Raw genomic sequence first — 20,894 nt, 5'->3', positions numbered from 1 at the left:
GAGAAGAAATAACACAAAAATGAGTGATAAAGGCACTGCAGTGCCGGTGACATCATACCTTTAAAATCCTGAAGGCGCGGTCATAACGTCACTCGCGAAAAAAGAGGCAGAGTGCAGAAAGAGGGTTACGCCCCCAACCCCTCGACAACCCACCTCCGATGCTTGACCCGTTTACCAATTAAGGTTCTCACAGCAGAGAGATAGAGAGAGAAAGAGAGAGCAAGGGAGAGAGAAAGAGAGGGCGAGAGAGAGCAAAATAACGGAGGGAGTGTCTCTCTCATCCTTTGCGCCCCCAGCTGTTTCCCTGTCAGGACTACGCGTGGGTAGGGAGAACACACAAACATTGAGCGCCGTTTGCTGCCCTCAGTGCCGGAGAAGAGCTCGGGGGTATCGGACACAGGTCGGACATCACACGTAAGTTGGGACATGATACTGTGGTAAAACGGCAAACGCCTGGAGTTCGTTTAACGTGGAAAAAAAGATGAGCGGAATGGCTGTCAAGAGGTCTCGCGTCTTGAGGGATGTCGTGTGACAGCATTTCGGTCAGTCACCGGGGAGGCGACTGTAAGGCTGACTTTCCACATGTTTGACAATTTTATTGATTTATCCGAGTTCAGCGGGGTTGGGTGGACGTCTTGACATCGTGACATCACGACAGAGGATGGATGGTTAGTGATCGTCCCATCTCACCCTGTCCTTCACGCATTGTTTATCGCGGAACATAGTGCGCGAATGTCGTGCCGTACATGTGTGCGGACCGGGCAGGAACGTCACCACTAGTGCTCACAGAGGTCCAATTGGGGGCTTCACACCAAATAAGGTAAAGTGTGGACACCAGTTGCTTTTTTTTGGCCGGAGGGGCAGAAGGGCAGCCGATTGCGCCCTCCGCCGCCGGCGGGGGGTTTCACACTGCGAAGCGAGGCGAGCACACGCAGGGGCGCGCTGTCTTTCTGAACGATCCCATTGTGGCTATTTCTCCACGATCTCCTGGCTTTGGTTGCTGGCTACGCTTTCAAGAATGTTCTTACTCAACCGTTGGGAAAATGTTTGACTGTCTCCGACAATTCGCACGAAACGTCCCGAACATTGTCTGTGGAGGTTCTCAGTCATCCAGGTTATGGTGAATTCTTGTCAAAATCTTCTTGTCCTGGCAACTGGACTTGAATTTCTTCACTTGAAGACGTTTCACCCGTCATCCGAAATGCTTCTTCCATCCCATATATTGAATACATGCGCAAAAATATGTGGGGGTTTATGAGTTGCTATTTACAGGGAATTATTTAGACATTTTTCAATTTGATGTTTAATTTTTGACTTCAAAAACCTTCAAAAAATTGAGATACATCAAAAAGTCTAAAGTAAGAAATCAAAACAGCAACTTTTTCATATTTCAGCTGTTTTCAAGGAAATTACATATATTTTCCAGCCAGTGTTGTGCTGATTCAAGAAAATGTTTTGGCAAAATTTTCAGGGCATTATTTTGTATTTTCTGACTGATTGATTTAAGCCTTTACAATGTCATAGCCAATATTTCTCAGTAAAAAAAGTTGTGTAAATGATGCATATGTCGTGGCAATACGGCTGTTTTGCACAGAATGCAGCTTCTGTGTTTTTTTAGCACCTTGCATAAGGGTCAAAGGTCCCCTCCAGGTGATTTACCCATAAACATAGGTCTTATGCTCATGCTCATTCATATGCTTGACAAAACATCAGAAATCTGTCCTAAACATGTTTCTTAACTAACATGAAAATATAACTTTCATCTTTTAAAATAATTATCACTTCTAATATTCAGATAAGTCTCGTCATTTTCTTGTAATTATCTTCCCAATGTCTATTTCTTTGGTCATTGTTGCTAAAGTTTTGAAATATCTCTTTCTAATCCTAAATCTAAGATTCCTTTGATATTCTTGTATGGTGTTGTGTTTTCTCTGTGAGCTGAGACATTAAAGAGCTTCAGTGAATTTAATTGGAAATATGATTTTTTTTTAACTAGAGTTAGTTAAAGGCTTCTGAATGCAGCTGCATGTTGAAAAAAACAGTTTCTTACAATGGAAAGAGAGAAATTAAATGTATATATTTTTGTTCCTTGGTAGCACTATGCTGCTGTGGTTAGTATTTCTGCCTCAAAGCAAGAAGGTCCCTGGTTCAATTCTGATTGGGTGTCTTTCTGTGTTGAGTTTGCATGTTCTCCCTTTATCTGTGTGGGGTTCCCCTAGGTTCTTCTCACGCCCCAAAAACATGCAATGCATTCATTCGAAACTTTAAATTGCCCAGTTGTGTGACTGACTGAGTAAATGGTTCTTTGTCTATATGTGGCCGTGTGATCAACTGGCAACAGGTCCACAGTGAACCCCGACTCTTGCACGATGACAGTTTGGATAGGCTCCAGCATTCCCCATGACCCCAAGTGTAGGATAAGCGGTAGAAGATGGATGGATGGATTAATTGATGTTGTGTTCTTGTTGCTTTCACTTTCCTTAGCTGTTCTTGGCTTGGCAATTGTTTCAATGATGTTTTTTTGCTAACATATTGGTAATTGCTTGGAAAATTTCCCCAGATATTTCCAAATTTCTTGCTGCTATTCATTTTGACGACTTCTGTTTCTTTTCTTGTTTTTTAACTATTGCAAGATTTGGTCATTTCCAGCCAATGTTTTCACTTTTTTCTGTATGTAGCTAATATTTAGATGGGTACAATCAATATCTACTTGATTTTTTTACGATTTATGCTTCCTTGTAGGTTTACTTTGCTCAGACCAAGTCTGACAAGGGGGTTCTAGAAAGATCTGAGTGTCCATGGTTTCAGAACAGGCTTGATATAAGAGTCATGGAAAAAGCCCTTGTAACACATTTTCATTGTCACATGTCTCTGCATGCTGTCATCTCTGCATGTTGTCCCTGCTGTCACTTCTGCATGCTCTCGAGCTGGAAGGATATGTTTGGTGTTGATGGCAAGCTACTTCTATGTTAAGAGCTTTGCTAGGGAAGAGAAGCTCCGCTCTGGCTCAGACTATTTGAGAGGTCAAATACTTATCAGGAACCAGCTTTGTGTGCATGTATGTGGGGGCTCTTTGGTTATTATCTAAAAATCATGATGACATTTTGTAAGGTCAGAACAGCGGGGTCGCTGCCCATCTTTCACCGTGAGCTGAAAACATACCTCTTCATCAAGCACTACCCTACTAATCGCACTTAACCCCCAACCTCCCCGCAAAAAAGAAAAGGATGAAGTTAATGTATGTATGTATATGGTTCTGAGGTGGCTATTTGGTTGAGTGTTCACTTCTGACCTCCGACTACTGGTACTTTGGATCTTTGGTGACTGAATTGCACTTCTTGTAAGTCGCTTTGGATAAAAGCATCTGCCAAATGACTGTAATGTAATGTAAATGACTGTAATGTAATGTAACGATCGACGAGAAACTGCCCTAGAATATAATTAGAAAACATCCACATGTGGCATTGAAGTCCACCCAGGTTAACACCCATGTTTTATCCCTGCTGTCCTTCAAGTAGTTGGAGGTGAGGTTTTCCTGCCTCAGTGGTCACCCTTCGATTTACTTCATTAAAATAAATAATAGTAATAGTAATTTGTGTCTCTGATGTCAGTGCTTGAGCAATCTCTGGAATATATAACTGAACAATAGAGTGGTATTTCATATAGAGACTTTATTCTACTATTTGTGTATTTTTGTAAAAAAAATATATAGTGTTTACCATGTTGTTAGTATTATAAGTTTCAGTTACTTATTGGAGGGGACTTTATCTAAGTGAGTCACTGCTGGAAAAAGGAAATAAGCAGGAATTAATGGTCAAGGCGTCACTCAGTGTTGTCCCAAACTGAAGTATTGCCCCTGAGAGTCTCCCAAACACCGCCCTGAGCTTCCTCTTTCATCGACATTATTATGAATTTATATATTCCAATACTCTCTTTTTTTCTTTTCTTTTTTTATAACAAGACAGCCAAACTCGAATTCAGTCTGATTGAAAATAAGTGGTTTGGTTATTTTTATTAATGTCTAGTGTAAAATCCTCTTTGCAAATGTTAACCAGTTACTTAAAAATAAAAGATTCATTAAAAAATAAACAATAAAATGTCCTCCATTTTTAAAATGTGATTTTGTTCTAATGTGTGTGTTACTTTAAATATTAATTCATCTAATACTAACTGTCTCATCTATTTTCGAATGCCAAAAAGCGTAGAACAGCCACCATTCACACTGGTTTCTTGCCTTGATTAAGTCAAACTCATCAGAAGGAATGATATATATTGTTGTTACTGATAAGCAGAGTTTAATGATGCGTATTACGGAACTTGGAGACGGACAAGAGGTCACTGACAGAAAAGACAGCTGCTGTGCTAAAAGTGACCACTTGATGGGAGTAAAGTCCAATATGCTGAGATAACGTAATTTGGTAAATTTGTTAAGTCAGCGCTTTCCGTCCCCGCCCAGCATTGTTTCTCCTGTTCCTTTGTGTGTCACTTGATTTCAGAGTTGCAGTCAACTACCTTGGTATATTTTAGTTCAAAGTTTAATCCTAGCCAAAGTGTGTGAGATGATGTGAATAGATTGAATTGAAAGCAATTTTAAGTGCAGTATGTCATCAAGGACCAGAACTGAATGGAACAAATGTGTGATTATACAGATTTTTAATGGAACATTAAACCATCACAATGTATGTTTTTGGGTGTTGATAAGCTTCCATTATTGAGGCGATATTAAGCCTTGAGGCTTCAGGGTTGCAGGGTTGAGGGACATTTTTCAGATTCTCCCTTGACAGGACACACATACACACACACTCACACTCATTCGCTCCAACATGCGCACACTGTGGCTCTTGCATTGAGCTCCATATTTAGGCAAAACGGCTGCTGAGTCACATTTCTTCACATTTTTTTCAAAAGATTAGACTGGAAGACTTCATGGTCAGGGTTCCACAACCACAAATAAAATGTCCTCCATTAATTCATTGTTTTCAGCACATGTTTGTTTCCATCTTGTCTGACATTTGTCTCCAAGGCTTTATCATTTCTCATTCAGCCAGTTACACAATTCAGACAACACAGAAATCTCTCCAAAACTCACAGCTCAGCTTGAATGAAGAAATAATCAGAGGAGTATCAAGCACTGACTCTTTTGATAATGAAAATCCTTTTTGTTTATTTGGAATTTTCCTGTGATTATTTTCATTTACTTTGCCATATGTAATGGTTTTAAAACAATCATTAGAAAAATCCTCCATAAATTGACTAATAAATTAAATCAACTGATATATTGGGGGACTACTATGACTACCTGTCTCATCCACCCTTAGGTGGCTTTTGTTTGTTTCTTAGATTAGTTCATTTCTCTCCAAGAAGGAACCACTAAAATGCGAGGGGACTCACTTACAATTCAACGGATTTCACCAAAAATAGCCATTTAGCTGAATATAGTCCTTAGTTTTCAGAGGATCAAAACTGGCATTTTAGGAAATATTAGGCAAGTAAAACACCCGATGAATATTCCAAGCAATAAAAATGTTCTTGCGATTGTGAATATGAGAATCAAATAAGTGTCACTGAAATTAAGTAGGCCTCACTCAGATACGTCTGGTAGCTCTCCAGGATCAAAAGATCCTCAAGACGAGAAAAGATAATTTAAGTAGATGATTGAATACAGAATTCCCAAAGCTGTCAAACAACCTCCAGGAAGAGAACAGAGTATCTTTTTGACTCCCAGGACTGGCAAAGACACATTAGATTGTGACAGGAAACATCCACATGTCCAGATAAACAATATTCTGACTGAAGAATAACACAAGAACTTAGAGCAAGAACATTGGACAGAACAGTCTGACTGAGTAGGAAGCTTAACATGTTTACATGTTTGGGTGCCGGTGAAACTAATTGATGATCTTTAGTTGGGATGATTGAAAAAGGCAATAAAAGTCTGTGACAAAAGGCGAGATTGAAGGGTCTTGTTTGATAAAGTCTCCCAGACAGTGTGCACTGTGTGTGTTTTTAGAAGACAAGCTGAAGATGTGTGAGAGGCTCCTGTCTAGACTGCCTGATTCACACTCCATAAAAATAAGACTGCTCTTTGAGAGCAGGCTGTTCACATACTCACACAAACATCTTTCATAATGGATAAAATGATCAGTAAGAGTGTTTATTTTATTTCATTTTAATTCTCAGAATAATTTTTTTGAATTCCCAGAATCATGTTTAAAGTTCGTCGGAGAACTTTTAACTTAGAACTCCTTGAATTCCAACTTTAAACTGAGAACATCTGACTTTAATGCCCAGTTTCTAACTTGGGTCAAAGAATACAGACTTTAATCTAAAATTCTGAGATTAATGTAAGAATTTCATAGACAAAAAATGCCTTTATCCACAATATTTTTGTCACATGTGCATGTTGTCTTCCACAATTGTTGGAGTCCATATGAGTGATCAGCCTGCACACGTGGGTCGTGTTCTCGAACATGAAATTGTAAAAAACCCTAATTGTTGTAGTATGTTTAAAGAGGTATGGATAGTTCCTTCTCAGGTTTTATCACCTTTGTGTTCCAAGTGTATTGAAAACTGGTGTGAAAGCAAAACCTATATTGCTCCAACAGAGGTTTTGTTGAAGGTAAAGTAAAATTTGCAATTGAATTTGTAATATTATTAAACCCAGCATCTGTTTGTAAATCCAAGCATTTGTGTGAAAGAAAAGATTAAATTGTAAAATCAACCTCTTGTGAAAGCAGAAGCATTGTAGGGAGAATCATAAAGTGTTTTTTTTTTATTTTGCTGTGGTTTATAAAGTCGCAAAACCATTGCTGAGGTAGTGAAAAAGTAAAGTGTTTTTGTGTCCTAAAATGTTTGCAAATGTGATACAATTCATTGCGTCAGTAATTGTATGAATACAGTATTTTCTTCCAACATGATACCACTGTTTACAAAAGGGTATTTTGGATTTTGACACCCCCCCCCCGCCCCTTTTGTTTTGCAAACTCGTTTGTTCTGTAGCTGTGGGCTGAGATCCATGTTTTTTCCGTTGCAAACAAACAAGGATGGAAGCGGCGCTCCAGAGTGACAAAACTGGGACCGAGGGAGTAAACTGATCGCCCCCTTGCACACTTCACCCAAAGTGGCCAAAACGTCTTCTTTCCAGGCGAAATCCATGTCCTCGGGCTATAAACCTCTCGCTCTTGTTCACTGCATTCCTTCTTTCCCCCTTTCTTAACAGGGAGAAAGAGAGAGAGAGAGAGAGAGGGCGAGGTAGCGGCCAAGCAAAGTTGAGCAGACTCCACCCAAAATCAAGCCAGCGAACCCAGACACAGCCGACACCATAAAAATGAGTATTTCCTTACTTCGGCAACCTCAGAGCGCCGCTCCCGCTCCCAACACTCTCTCCCCGGACAAGGACGCCGAAATGCCCGCCACGGAGAAAGACCTGGCCGAGGACGCTCCCTGGAAGAAGATCCAGCAGAACACCTTCACTCGATGGTGCAACGAGCACCTGAAATGCGTCAACAAGCGGATCGGCAACCTGCAGACGGACCTGAGCGACGGGCTGCGGCTCATCGGGCTTCTTGAGGTCTTGTCCCAGAAGAAGATGTTCAGAAAGTACAACCAGAGGCCCACCTTCCGCCAGATGCAGCTTGAGAACGTGTCGGTGGCGCTGGAGTTCTTGGACAAGGAGAACATCAAGTTGGTGTCCATAGGTGGGTCCCAGATTTGGGGGGGAATGAATGAGTTTATCGCCATTTCCCTTCTTCTGGATATATTTTTTATACTCATGTATTCAGCTGCTGCTGTCGTCGAAATATGACAGGATTATCTTACAGAGGATTTGAGGGCATGTGCGGTAGATGTCAAAAGAAATGAGGGTTAAACCACTCATGTGGTTAAGCTGGAGGAAGCATTCGTTTTTTTTTCTCGTGAGCAAACGGCTCTAATAGAGAAGTGTGTGTGTGTGTGTGTGTGTGTGTGTGTGTGTGTGTGTGTGTGTGTGTGTGTGTGTGTGTGTGTGTGTGTGTGTGTGTGTGTGTGGCGCAGGCAGGCAGGCGTTTCCTCGGAGTTTAGGGTTTTTGTCTTTCACTGTCCACATTTGAGGCGAGTTGTTTTGGGAGGATAGGGCACCCTGTGTCGAGGGGCCCCCCATACCCCCTATCCGTCTGAGCCAAACTTAATGGGCTGGGATCTAATCGAGGGCCTTGTAGCCTGCAGCAGAGACACAGGGATATTGTGTGGTGTCGTGCAGTGGGTTGGGCTGCAGTTCCACTCTGGACTTGGCTCACGGTTGGTGACACAGAACTTAGTTTGATGGGCTCTGCTTGCATGTAGCTGCTTTGGGCCAGAATTCTTTGTACCTGACAACAGAAGTCTAAAGTCACAGCAGAATGCAGCCCCCTTACTACTACAGCGTCTGTTACACACTTCTCACAACTGATTAATTGATCACATGATCATTGTCACATCTGCAATGCTGCAATACCATGATTCTTAAATCAAGGTAACAGCAGGGCTTTAATATTGATTGTTTAGTTTTAATCTAGAACATTTTTGAAATAGATGAGTCGAATTAGTATATTTTCAGGCAGTTTCTTACAAATGGAACTGTATGGAAGCATATAATCCCCAAGATAATCTTTAGACAGAGATTGATCTTTAGTCAAGGAATCTTTGATATCCTGAGATACTATTTGGCTGTTGCCCCAGTAGCAAATAATCAATCAAGTAGTCCAGATTTTTAAATTAATCACTAAACCTTTTTAGTGTTTTGTATGAGTTGTATCTTAAGAAACACAAGAGTTTGAACCGTTGACATTTGAGGAGAATGACTTGCAATTTGGGAAACTGACATTCGATGGACCATTCATTTAATAACTTAATAATTTTCTCTTCAATGGCAATGTGGCTGTCAGCCAAACATGAAAAGCAAGTTGTTGCAATGATCTTGAGAAAGCGATGGCAAAATGTAGTGTAGTATGTAAAAATGTTTGACCTCCAATTCAGGCCGGCAGGTACACTTAATTTTCAGTGGGAAAGATGCAAAGCCCATGCTGCTTGAAGGATTTTCTAAACTTTCTCTAATCTTATGCATGCAAGACAAATGGAGACAGTTCAACTAAGACTAAAACTTATTTTTTTGTTTGTATTAGTTGATCCAAATGGGAGGGAAGCCGGAAAATATTTATTCATTACTAAATGTTGTCTCTTGATTTTAATGTTATCCAGGCAAGAATATTTGAATAAAAAAAATTCAAAAAAAAAATTCCAGCAGTCATTTACATGATAAACTGGTCGAAAAATGGAGATTTAACGAGTGCTGAACCTTTCTTAAAGAAATAGATAATTTGCATATGAGTACCATTATCATAACACTTCAGTTTAGTAAAATAAGGCAGTTAATTAGTGGTGGAACAGTAGGCGCTCAAACAATTACTGTAAGATTTTGTGAAATTATTACCTATAACCAAAGATCCCGAAGCAAAACTAATCCTATGCAAATTTTGTGTCAGAAATCTTTGAGTAACTTACAGTAAAATGGTATTGCTGTGTATCACGTATGATACTGATAGTGAGATAACTACAAAACTTGCTTTCTTTTGGCACTTTTGCAACACAATTTAGTCGCGTTGAGAATACTTTTAATTTGTGCCTCACATTGTAGGATAAGCATTGGGGTGTCTTCTTCTTCTTCTTCTTTCCGCTTTTCCCGTCAGGGGTCGCCACAGTGAGTCAACTTTCTCCATCTAACCCTATTCTCTGCATCATCCTCTCTCACTACGTCCATAAATCTTCTCTTTGGTCTTCCTCGAGACCTCTTGCCTGGCAGCTCCAATTCCAGCATCCGTCTACCAATATATTCTCTATCCCTCCTCTGTACATGACAGAACCATCTCAGTCTGGCTTCTCTGACCTTCTCTCCAAAACATCGAACATGTGCTGTTCCTCTGATAGACTCATTCCTGATCCTATCCATCCTGGTCACTCCCAAAGAGAGTATTGCAATTTATTTGTCCCACCCTCAGTGTGACTAGGGTTTTGTTTGTTCAGTACGTGAGATTGCAGAAATTTGTACATCTAACCCAGATTAAACCTGGATACAACTACTGTTTGAAGTGAGACAGTGATCAGAAGGACAGGAAGTGATTGGTATGTCTGATGTATGTCAGTTCCTCTCATCCCGGCAGGAATGTCAGGCTCATTTTGTGGTTCCCACATATGTGGGAATGTCTTCTTGAAGCCAACAGGTGAACCAGTACAGTGGAGCAACAGCCAAAGGAGAGATGTTTGCGGATAACATTGTGGACTGTAATATTTCACACCTATGGCATCATCTTCAAATATTGAGAACTTTCTCTACCGACAGCTGCCAAGAGTTTTATGAAAAAAAATGTAGGTACTGATACCTTAGTACAGTTCTGTGAAACTGCTAAGTTGTACCCTTAGCAAAAATTGTGTGGTCTCCAAACTTGAAGTTATTTCACACCTGTATTGTACAAAAAATCAGAAATGCTACATTATTATTTGCTTTGTGATAACTGTGCACACCAGGTCTGGTGCAAATTGGCCACTGAGTATACAATCCACATCTTGAAATACAAATGAATGACTGAGCATCTACGACGCTAACTTAATAATAATCATTTTTGGAAAGACTAGTAACTAGCCATGTTTGTCATTTTGGTGTTTGTCATACAACTTAGTTGGTTATTTCTTGCTCTCCAAGAAATCAACAATCTTCAATCCTGTGATCTAGAGCATGATGTCAGTGTAAAGAAATTAATTTGTCCAGTATAGTAATTTTCCCAAAGTACTGAAATGAAGGCCCCTCTGTCTCAGACAGTTGTGTAATATTTTTATGCATCCATGGCTCATCGGCATCTAGCTGTTGATGTATTTCCATTACAACTACAAGTAGATTGCCATTCATTCTGTCCATCTTTGTCTGCCCATCTTGCTGACTCATCTTCACAGTGGATGAGTTCGGAGCAGCAGCAGGAAGTGTATGAGTGGGCAGCCTCTCTTAAGCTCCTTCCTCTTATTGTAGATCTTGGAAACACGCAGCCAACCTGACCAAACATTTAACAAACCTTAATTGTAGTATACCCTGATGCTTCTGTCCTATGAACTCCCAATAATTGTTTCTGTTTTTAATCACAACTCTCTTTTTTTTCGCTTCTTTTTGTCCACACCCCTTTGCCGTTTTGTGTTTTGACAGGCAATACTGTCACAAGGAGTTACACAAGAAATCACAAGAATTTAAGCCAGTTATTTGTTCCAAAAATGTACCCGCCACTTTCTAAATTGCCAAAAAGCACCTGCGACTAAGATTCACAAACCATAAAACACCTATGATACAACTATAAAGAGAAAATAGGCGATTCATAACCATTATTTAAAGTAGGGTTTTTTTTTGAAAATCCTCAATTTTAACAACTGATTAGATATGAAATCAGGAGGCTGTGTGTTTATTGTCAAGACAATTAACTTTTTCTGCCCCTATTACATTGTTCATGGTTTCTCGTCCTCTGAGAGCCCTGACAGTAATGCAGATCTATTGTTATTAGTGAAGAGCTACTGTATTGCTTCCAGCATCAAGTACTTTTGAACACAACAATTTGGAAAAAAAGAAGTTCAGATCCTCTAAATACAAAGCACACAACACTGAAACTCAAAGATTATGTCTCCTTGTGTCTTTGATATCATATCATGTAGGCAACCTTCTTGCTCATCATCCCATGTTTGTAAATGCTTAATCATCCTGTTTGTCTGATTAACCCCAGGGGTTTAAGCTTCAGTGCAGGCTCAAGGTTTGTTTTATTGGTTAATAAAACTATCAGTGTCATTTTTGTACAGACAAAGGCTGTCTTTGCTAGCATCCTTTCCTGCAGCAATGCTTTTCAAAACACTCCCTAACATTTCCTCTGGCAAAGTCGATCCACACAGTTGGGTACAAACCTTTACCATCAACCACATAGGCCTGAAGAGAGTGCTTGAGGCAGAGGAATGGTAAGCTGATGTGTGATGCCAGAGCTGCATGTTGAGACATTTATTTATGTCGCAATAAAGTGCTCACAGTGTGACATCATAATAAGATATGTTCTGTGTTCCTGGGGAAGGTGGAAACAAGGCAACAGCAAGTTTACTGCCATTTACATTAGGTGCTTGGGGTTTGTGTTGCCTGGATGTTCTTAACCCATAGAGATGAGAATCAGCTGTGGCAGATCATTGGGATAAATTTTATTTTATCATAATTATACTGTGTAGCTGGGAGACTGATTAATGTCTGATTATTTGTTTTGAAACATTTTTTGCACATAATTTAGCTATCTTAAATGCCTGCCTGCCTAAGAATTCAACCTGGTAAATAACAAACCTTTGTGTCTACTTGTTCGACTTGTGGATTAGCCATAGGACATTTAGTTGTATACTCCCCCTGGCACCATCTGAAACTGAAAGGCAGAGCTTTACAGCCACAGCTTTTCAGCCAGGCTAACTTGATAATGTACAGTGGGAGAGACAACAGTTTTTCAGACACAATTCTCAGACCGCTCACTGCTGCCTGGGTCAGTAAATTATCTGGGAAAATCACGTTTTTAGCTAGTCTTTGAATTTCTTTTAATGGATGTGTTTCAGTGCAAACCAGAGTAAGCTAGCTAGTTGACCCTAGCCAACCTAATTGGAAGACACTCTGGGCACATTCAATAATGTTTCCTGATGCATTACTACTGCTTGGCTCAGAAGGTAGCAGGGTTGCAGGGTAGAAGGGTAGCAAGGTAGCGAGGAAGCGAGGGGGGGGGGTATTACTGCTCAGCTACTATGTTTTTTGTTTGCTCAGACAGAGAGAGAAAAGAATATGTGTTATAAAATGGTTCACAGGCCTTCCTGCCCTGCAATTTAAGGAATAATCATTCAATAGTCACTGTGATGTCAGCTTTTGCCAGTTCAAATTGGTAAGAGGGCCATTCCTGTACTTTTTTTTTTATTATTATTTGGAATATTATGTGTAAATAGAAACGCTATTAAGTACTATGTTGTGAGGTTTGTTGCTTGCTTTGCACAGTATTTCTTCACTTAACAGTTTAATAATCACTATCAGAAACTGCTTATGCTGAATAGACGGATATCTTTAAACTGCTGGAGGAAACTGAGGTCCTGGTTGATATTTTCTTTGAAATTTCCTACGGTCATCAGATGTCTCAGCTGCAATTGGCTTTCAGAGCCTTAAAGATGGCACAGTTCACTTTTGCGACTAATATGGAAGTCCAATTGCATTTCTTTGTTTGTTTTCTTTGTTTATTAAGTCGGTAGCAGTATGAAATGGAATGAGAGTACCTTGTTATTGACAGCACACAGCTTCATACAAACACAGTATGTTTCGTTCCTCACTGCTTCGAATAAATGAATGGACAGAAAACACATGCTTTCAGTCCGGAGTTGAAGTTAGTTGAAAAGTTTTAAGATTTTGAAAATCTAATTTTCATTTTCAACTTAAGCTGAAACCAAATTCAACATGTTTCACATGTTAACTAAATGACTGGCACCTGCCAGGAGCACAGATGTTTGGGGGAAAACAAGGGGGAGACAGTCCTCAATCACTCTGCCATAAAGTTTGACTCAATAGTCCACTTATGTTTTGAGGCCTGGAGGGCTGCTCAAGCTACTCTTGTAAGTGGGGAAGCTGACTGCCAATGACATCCAGAGAAATTTTAAACTTGATGCTTGTCTCAGGGCTTTTTTCCATTATCCTGAGTTAGTCACACCCCATGACAGTGCGAAGCATCATCAATTGGTATTACTGTATTATTACTGTAGCATGTTTCTGTGGCTGAGAGAAATCTCAAACAGTGAGCAAGACAATGGAATGTTCAGGTCAAAATGGATCACTTCCTGCCAGCTCGTTATCATTAACACAACTTCCTGATTAGAGAGGGTAAGGCAAGAAGGCTGACTGTCCCCACTGAATACTTAAGATTAGAAGAGTACACACATTCCTGTTCTGTAAAGTGGTATTTAAGCTGTTCCATCACATCAGTCGGAAACATGCCTGAGCTTCCCATTTCTCATGTTCAAAGCTAAACAGACTTTTGTTTTTAACAAAACCCCAGCAGCTGTTAAGTGTTGTTTTTAAACATGGCTCAATACAAGATGCCAAGATGCTTACCTCTGACTTAAGGCTAATATGTGAGATACGTTACATTTGTCAGCCTGAAAAGACATGAGAGAATTGTATTTTTAATTTTTTTGTTTCCATTTGATATACAAAAACACAGTTATACATTTCTTGACTTGATCACTTCTGATAGGCCAAGAAATACTCAGTTGTTATGGCTACTCAGATGTTTCCATGAAAAAAAGTTAACTAAAGCCACAAGGTATTGATTAGACCTATAACCTCCTCTCCCCGCCTTTATCTTTATAATAGCCTCTGATCTCTCAACTCTCCCTTTACTCAATCTCCTTGCCTCTCCCCCAAGTCATCAAATCTCTCTTCTTCTCAATGAGCCACATCTTATCCCATTTCCAGCAACCCCTTTAGAAACATCCCACACAGCATTTTTCACTGCCCCCCCCTTTCTCCTTCTTCTACCCCTCTATGCCTCCTTTCCCTCCCCCTGTGGTGTCCTCCCTCCTCCCTGGTCTGTAACTAGAGCCCAAGGAGTGGGAGGGGTGCCAGGATCCAGTTTGCTTCTGCCCTTTTAAGGCAAAAAAACTAGGAGGAACTTTTTTTTCCACAATCAGTGGGAGAGCCGATGTGAAGGGAGGGTGGATGACTGGAAAGAGTAGAAAGGAAATGGAGGAAGTGTAGTAGCGTCAGCATGGTTTGTTTCTTAGTGCTAAGGGTTGATGTTACAGGGAAGCTCTGTTAAAAAGATATGAAAAGTTTGTGGCCATTTGGAGCTGCTATCATGTTGCAATCAGAAATTCAATGTTATCATGAGAAATTTTATGTGGAGCAATTTTTTTTCCTCAATGAGATTCTGTTATATCGGTATACCACACAGTAACACAGGCAACTGTATCAAAAAGTGTGCCATTGTGTTAGGAAGGCAGCATGGAATGTATAACATTTCCTGAGAATGTTCTGACTTACCGGATTTTTGCCATTCCAACGCTTCCGTGTGCGTGTACACACACATAAGGCTGATTTGAGATTCATTTTGGGAAGTTCTTCATTGTGAAAATAACCCACTCAAAATATTCTTTTTTCAAGATTTTGAAGTCATTACATGACCATGATTGTATTTGCTACCAATATGAAATGAAAGTATAATCAATAGAAATCAATGTTAATATAAAGCAAAGGGATAGATTTTCTTTTCTTTTGAAATCCCAGTTGCATTTTTAATCTGTAATTAGGGAAAAAGTATTACCTAATTTTGTTTTCCATCAATGATTTCCACTGATGAACATGCGTAGTTAATTATATAATAGATACATGTGAGATGCTTGTATAAAATCATCTTGTGTCCTTTGGATATCATGAATTTTTTTTCAAAACATCAGAAAAATTATATTGTTTTCCAAATAATGAGATTAATATCATATAGGGATGACACAAATACAGCTAGAGGTGGAGGACTTGTCAGCAGTTGCGATATATGAAGTTTGAGCACTGAGATAGCAAAACACCAGAATTAATGCTATACTAAGATTGGGTCAAAGAACAATGAAGACTTAGTATTATCAACCTGATGTACAAGCATGCAGATGGCCAGATCAAAAGGGCCAGCAGGGGTGCTGTTCCTACAGCTTGACTAACTCTTCTGTCAGCTAATGCAGAAAGGGAAACCTTTTCCTGCATTAAATTTTTATTTTTGCATTTTCATCTAAAATAGACTTGCTACCTTTGATGCCACAAATCATACAGGCTTCAAACATGATCCAGTGCGGCTGATTCACTGCTGTCCCTTTATACATGTGGAGAGTATGAGAGGGAGGAGAATGCTTATTAATAAAATCCATCTCAAAACCCATGCTGAGAAATTCATTTTTGGAATCAGACTAATCCAAGAAGCAGGAAAATATAAGGTTAACCCAGGGGTGGGCAATTATTTTGGCTGGCGGGCCACATGTCTTATTTATTTTTTAATGTGCAGGCCAACTAGGTATCATGTACATTGAACAAAATGAAAATCGCCATTTAAATATTTATTATTTTCGGCATCTTATTTCAACTTTAAAATCATTTATTATCATATGAATGTACCAACATTATTTTGCATGTAATCATCCATACAAAATTAAACAAAGGTAAAAAGGGAGTTTCTAAATTCAATATTGATTGAAAATACTTATTAAAATATCCAAAGCAAATACTTTGGCGGCCGGATAAAAAAGCAAAACGGGCCAGATCTGGCCAGCGGGATGTAAAATGCCCAGGTCTTGGTTAACCTATTTAAACTGACTATAACTGGTGATATTTCACCATTGTTTATTGTTTTTTAATAATTAGTGCAGCAAAAAACTGGGCCATTTTAATTCAAAACCAACTATTTCCTCTGCAGTGTACAATATTTATGTGATTGTCCACTGAAAACTGTTACTGCAAGATAAGAGTCACAAGGATTGCAGACAGATTGGTTACTTGCACATAATTCAAAATCAGAAAAGGGGGTAAAGATCTAAAATTTGAAAGATTGAATTTGATTCAATGCAAGAAGAAATGAATACAAAGACAAAATAAAATCAGATATTCAGCCACCTCACATTTTAATGTATAGATCATTTTATTTATTGAAACCTGCAACACATAAGGGATAAAAGAGTTGGCAGAATAGCTCCCCCGCCCCTATACACACATAGCTCAAGTGACTGAAGTGTGTCCCACACATGCCTCACATTTTTGAGGTGTCAATTTCTTTGTAATGTGGTTACGCACAATCTTGCTATACCATGATGGACATCCCTGGAAAACACAAAATCTACTTTCTTGAAGCAATGGTCTGTGACAGTAAGTGGCATTTGAGGCCACAGTTTGATAAAAAAATTGATATGGGAGTATACCATAGAGTCTGAATAGGAGGAATTTGTTACATTTATTAATACTATGGAGCTGGCCAGGATAAAAAGGACTTTTCTATATTGATAAATAGGTAATTGTGAATTTAGAAGCAACTGTTTTTCCGCTGCCATTTTCCATATACCTTCATCGCACTTATCAGAAATATTTTACTGATCCCAGAGGAAATTGAGTAGCGAACCTAAAGTAATACACAAAAAATTCATATTACACAAACTGTGTCAATAGTGCCAGTGATATTTTGCAATTTCTATCATTGAGCTTTCGCTTTATTTTCCATCATTGACATGTTTTCTAGTTGCAGTGAACATCAAGGTTTGGTTTGTAATTCAGCAGACCTGTAGTGGATATCAAGTAATGAAAAGTAGATGTACTCTCAATTGTAATATTTTTTTCTGAGCCTTTATTTAATCTCTGAATATTTACCCTTTATATCCCTTTTCTTGCAAGGAAACTAGTGAAGGCAGATACCTTAGGACTGTTTCATTCTTCATCTTCCTAGATCTTAGCAATCATCTGCTCCAGATGTTGCAGTACAACCTGAATATAGTTACAAAAATCTTTTGTCCTGCTAAAGTTCTTCTTTGCAAGCATTCCCTCCCTGTAATGTTGGGATCAGGTCAGGCTATGGCTACAGAGTTGCAATGATGTCATAACAATGTCATTTGGCTGGGGAACAAACAAGCCAATGGGATAAGTCATGGGAGTTTTGAGAGTAAAGAGAGCATCCACTAGATCAACTAGGCATGCACGCATACTTAGTTGCCTTAGTTGCCCCCGACCCCCACAAGCACACAAACACTCACCCACAAGCATAAACACAAAAGGGCTATGAGTCAGCAGTGGGGGAGACTGCAGCCGTCTGTGTCCGTATATGGGCTCTGTCAGACTTTGTGCACAGATTCCTTGCATGTTTAGCATGGCTTTCTCTTTCAGCAGGATGAATAAAAGTGCATGTACACTCAAAGTATTAGCCAGAAGTACATAGATCTAGTGCATGGAAAACACAATCAAAAGGGATTTTTTTTTTGGCTTTAGAGTGATAGCAAACATGTTGACAGTTAATTAATGGACTACCTCAATAGGCCTTAATAGCCCATTCATGTCAGTAGAACTACAATCCTGTACTGCACAAATCTGAATAGAGTGGCTGTTTGTAGTAGTTAGGTTAAGCCTGCATCCAGAACAATCCAGTCTACTGCATAAACAAACAAAATATCAAATGGAGGTGGCATTATTCAGACCCCAATCTCTGTATAAAGGAGCAAGTATAAACCAAAACTATTAAACAGCACCACAACCTGCATTTCTGTTAAAATAGAGAAATATTTCCTTCCCAAATAGGAAAAAGTAAAAGTAAAATGATATTCTATATTTAGCTAATAAACAAGACATGCCCCGAAAAAAAGTAGCAAGAGTTGGTTAGCATTTTATGAAACGTTAAGGACAGACAGTACATGAGCCTGAAACTTGAAAGTATGCCAAAGTCATTCTGATATTGTAAAAGAGTCCTGAAAATGGGCTCCTTTCTTGGGTGAAATGCAGAGGGTCTTTAAAAAACAATTGCAATATTTCCATTTTAATCATATTTCAAGAATCCATTGGCAATAATTGTTGTGAAATAATTTGGAAACAAAATTGAAAGTTAAAGTGAAAAATACTGTACCTTTTTATAAATAAAAAAAATCTTATATTAAAAGGAACTTCGGTTGATCACATTTTTTGCAGTATTTCATCAAATACCATGGGCTGAAACTGGTTCAATTCCTATCCAAAACAAGGAGGTCCAATGTCTTGTCTGCTTCTGTATTCTACAAGGCACTGAACACTTTTTAAGACTCAAACATAATTAAAGCTGTGTCAATGTTAACTTTTGGTGTTCAGAGAAAGGCCAATATGTAGATGCAATACTGCCATATGAGTCAAAATGTTGTAATTATCATCATAGATTGTGGTTCTTGTGTATATTTGCATTGTGGCTTACAGACTGCTCTTGACACACCCTCATGATGTCTTGATCAACATTCCAATAGCAAGTTCCAACTTGGGCTGCACTTTCAGTACATACCCCCTCCTGTCAGAATTATCTCTGACTCTTGGCAACTTTTCACCTTAGTCTTCCTTCATCGCTGCATTTGGGGTCCCAAAGCTACTCTCCTTGTATCAATTATTCTTTCCTACCTCTGGTTGGTAGGGGCTGGTTGGTATAGCAGTTTTTTCGCTCACTGCAGTCCCTATAGTAATGGTGAATCTAAACAGGCCTGATGTGTGAACCCGTGCAGATTTATCACCCCTTGAAATGTATTTTTCCACTGGGAACAGCAGACATGACCACATCATCCCTTTCCAAACAGAGATTCAGACCAACTGCTTACTGATGTCGAGAAAGATGTGTGAGATTTGAACTGGCAAAGACCATCTCCCTGAATGGTATCTTATGACTTTATTTTTACTTTCTATTCTTTACCATATTTTATTGTGATATTTTCTATCCTTCATCATGCATCAGACCTTCCTTTTATCTAACAGTTCTTGACCTCTTGGCCTGCTTTTGCAGACCACCAATGCAGACTTACATAGCCATTTCCAACAGATGCACAATTGCTCTTGGGCTACCTTTACAAAAGACCATTCATATGCCCCTATTCTAATATTTACTTCCAAGTCACACACAGTATGTTAAATGAAGTAAGAAAATAAGTATCTCTCTTACAACTCCCATTCAATTGTGAAAATGTATTCAATGTGATCCTGATATTGGACAATTTGTCATTTTCACAAACCAATAAGATATTCAGTAGCTGTGGATGATGCTACTGAAAATGTAACAACCTTACATTTGATGATATAGAATTTAGTTTCCTTAGCTGCCAATGATTGACAATGGGAGTGAAAGTACAATAAACCAAAAAATTTTCAAAAAGTAAATTGTATAGTTTTATCTTATCCGTATCAGTCAGAAGTTGTTTACTTTGGTTTCCTTTCCCTTGCAAATATTGAATCCATTATATTACTCAATTTTTTGTGTTTAGTATTTAAAGTGGCCCATTTTAGTTAACTCTTACCAGATATAACTAGACGATAACTAGTCGTATTGCCAAGACACCACAGTAAGGTATGGGGTGTGTTCGAATCACAGAATATTTTTCTGTCACCTGTGTCTTGTCAACTTCTCATAAATGCTTGGAAACGAAATTCTTTGTCTATGTTAACAGATCCCCTGCTTATCAGATCCCATCTTGATACTCATTATAATGGTACATACTTATCAAGTCCTAACAGGGACCCTAAGTCTATTTACTCTCTCTGGACACACACACACACACACACACACACACACACACACATACATATACACACTCTTCACAAGCTGCATAATTGGGAGGGTGATCTCTTCAACCTCTGTCCTGAGAACACATGTGTCGCGTGCGCGTGTGTTGGGGGGTGGCAGGCCCAGGCCTGCTCCTTATTGCATCACTTAATTCTCCTTGCAGTTGTGCTTGCTGTTCTTTCCTAACATTAAAAAAAAGTACACAATGTTCAAGAATATCGAAGAAGCCTGCCGGCATTTTGTCTTAAAACTATAGTTGCTCCTTGTTAATCCTCCATTATTTGTTTCAAATCCTTTCATCTCAAAAATCAATACCTTTAAAAAAATAACATGTGCTTCCTCTCAAGTCATCCCCAATGATGAATAAACATAGATGAATAAAACTGAAAGTTGTCAATTCAAATTTGCAAGAGTTAAAGGAAAGTAATCACTCCATTTATTAGTGTATCAATTTTAGACTTTTTTAAAAGTCTACTGGAGAAAGTCCATGTAATTTTAAACAGAATAACTCAAATGAATGAGATATGGATGTGTTGTAAATGACACAAATGTGTA

General features: G+C 39.0%; 1 protein-coding gene across 4 annotated transcripts in view; it reads left to right on the top strand.

Moving 5' to 3' along the window:
• Positions 1-279: 279 nt before the first annotated feature.
• Positions 280-20,894, top strand: part of flna (filamin A, alpha (actin binding protein 280)) — a 53,236-nt gene continuing 32,621 nt past the window's right edge. For all 4 annotated transcript variants that reach the window (XM_086158949.1, XM_086158948.1, XM_086158951.1 and 1 more), the window contains exons 1-2: positions 280-414; positions 7,220-7,697. In XM_086158949.1, the coding sequence (XP_086015075.1) occupies positions 7,328-7,697 (370 nt within the window). In that variant the 5' untranslated portion in view covers positions 280-414; positions 7,220-7,327. The remainder of the gene's footprint in view (positions 415-7,219; positions 7,698-20,894) is intronic.

Source organism: Fistularia commersonii, chromosome 14 (genome assembly GCF_037954325.1).
Source record: "Fistularia commersonii isolate RoL2024-O1a breed Wild chromosome 14, RoL_Fcom_v1.0, whole genome shotgun sequence".
Classification (NCBI taxonomy): Eukaryota; Metazoa; Chordata; class Actinopteri; order Syngnathiformes; family Fistulariidae; genus Fistularia; species Fistularia commersonii.
The sequence above is the reverse complement of the archived record's forward strand: the minus strand, read 5'-3'. Positions and strand labels throughout refer to the sequence as shown.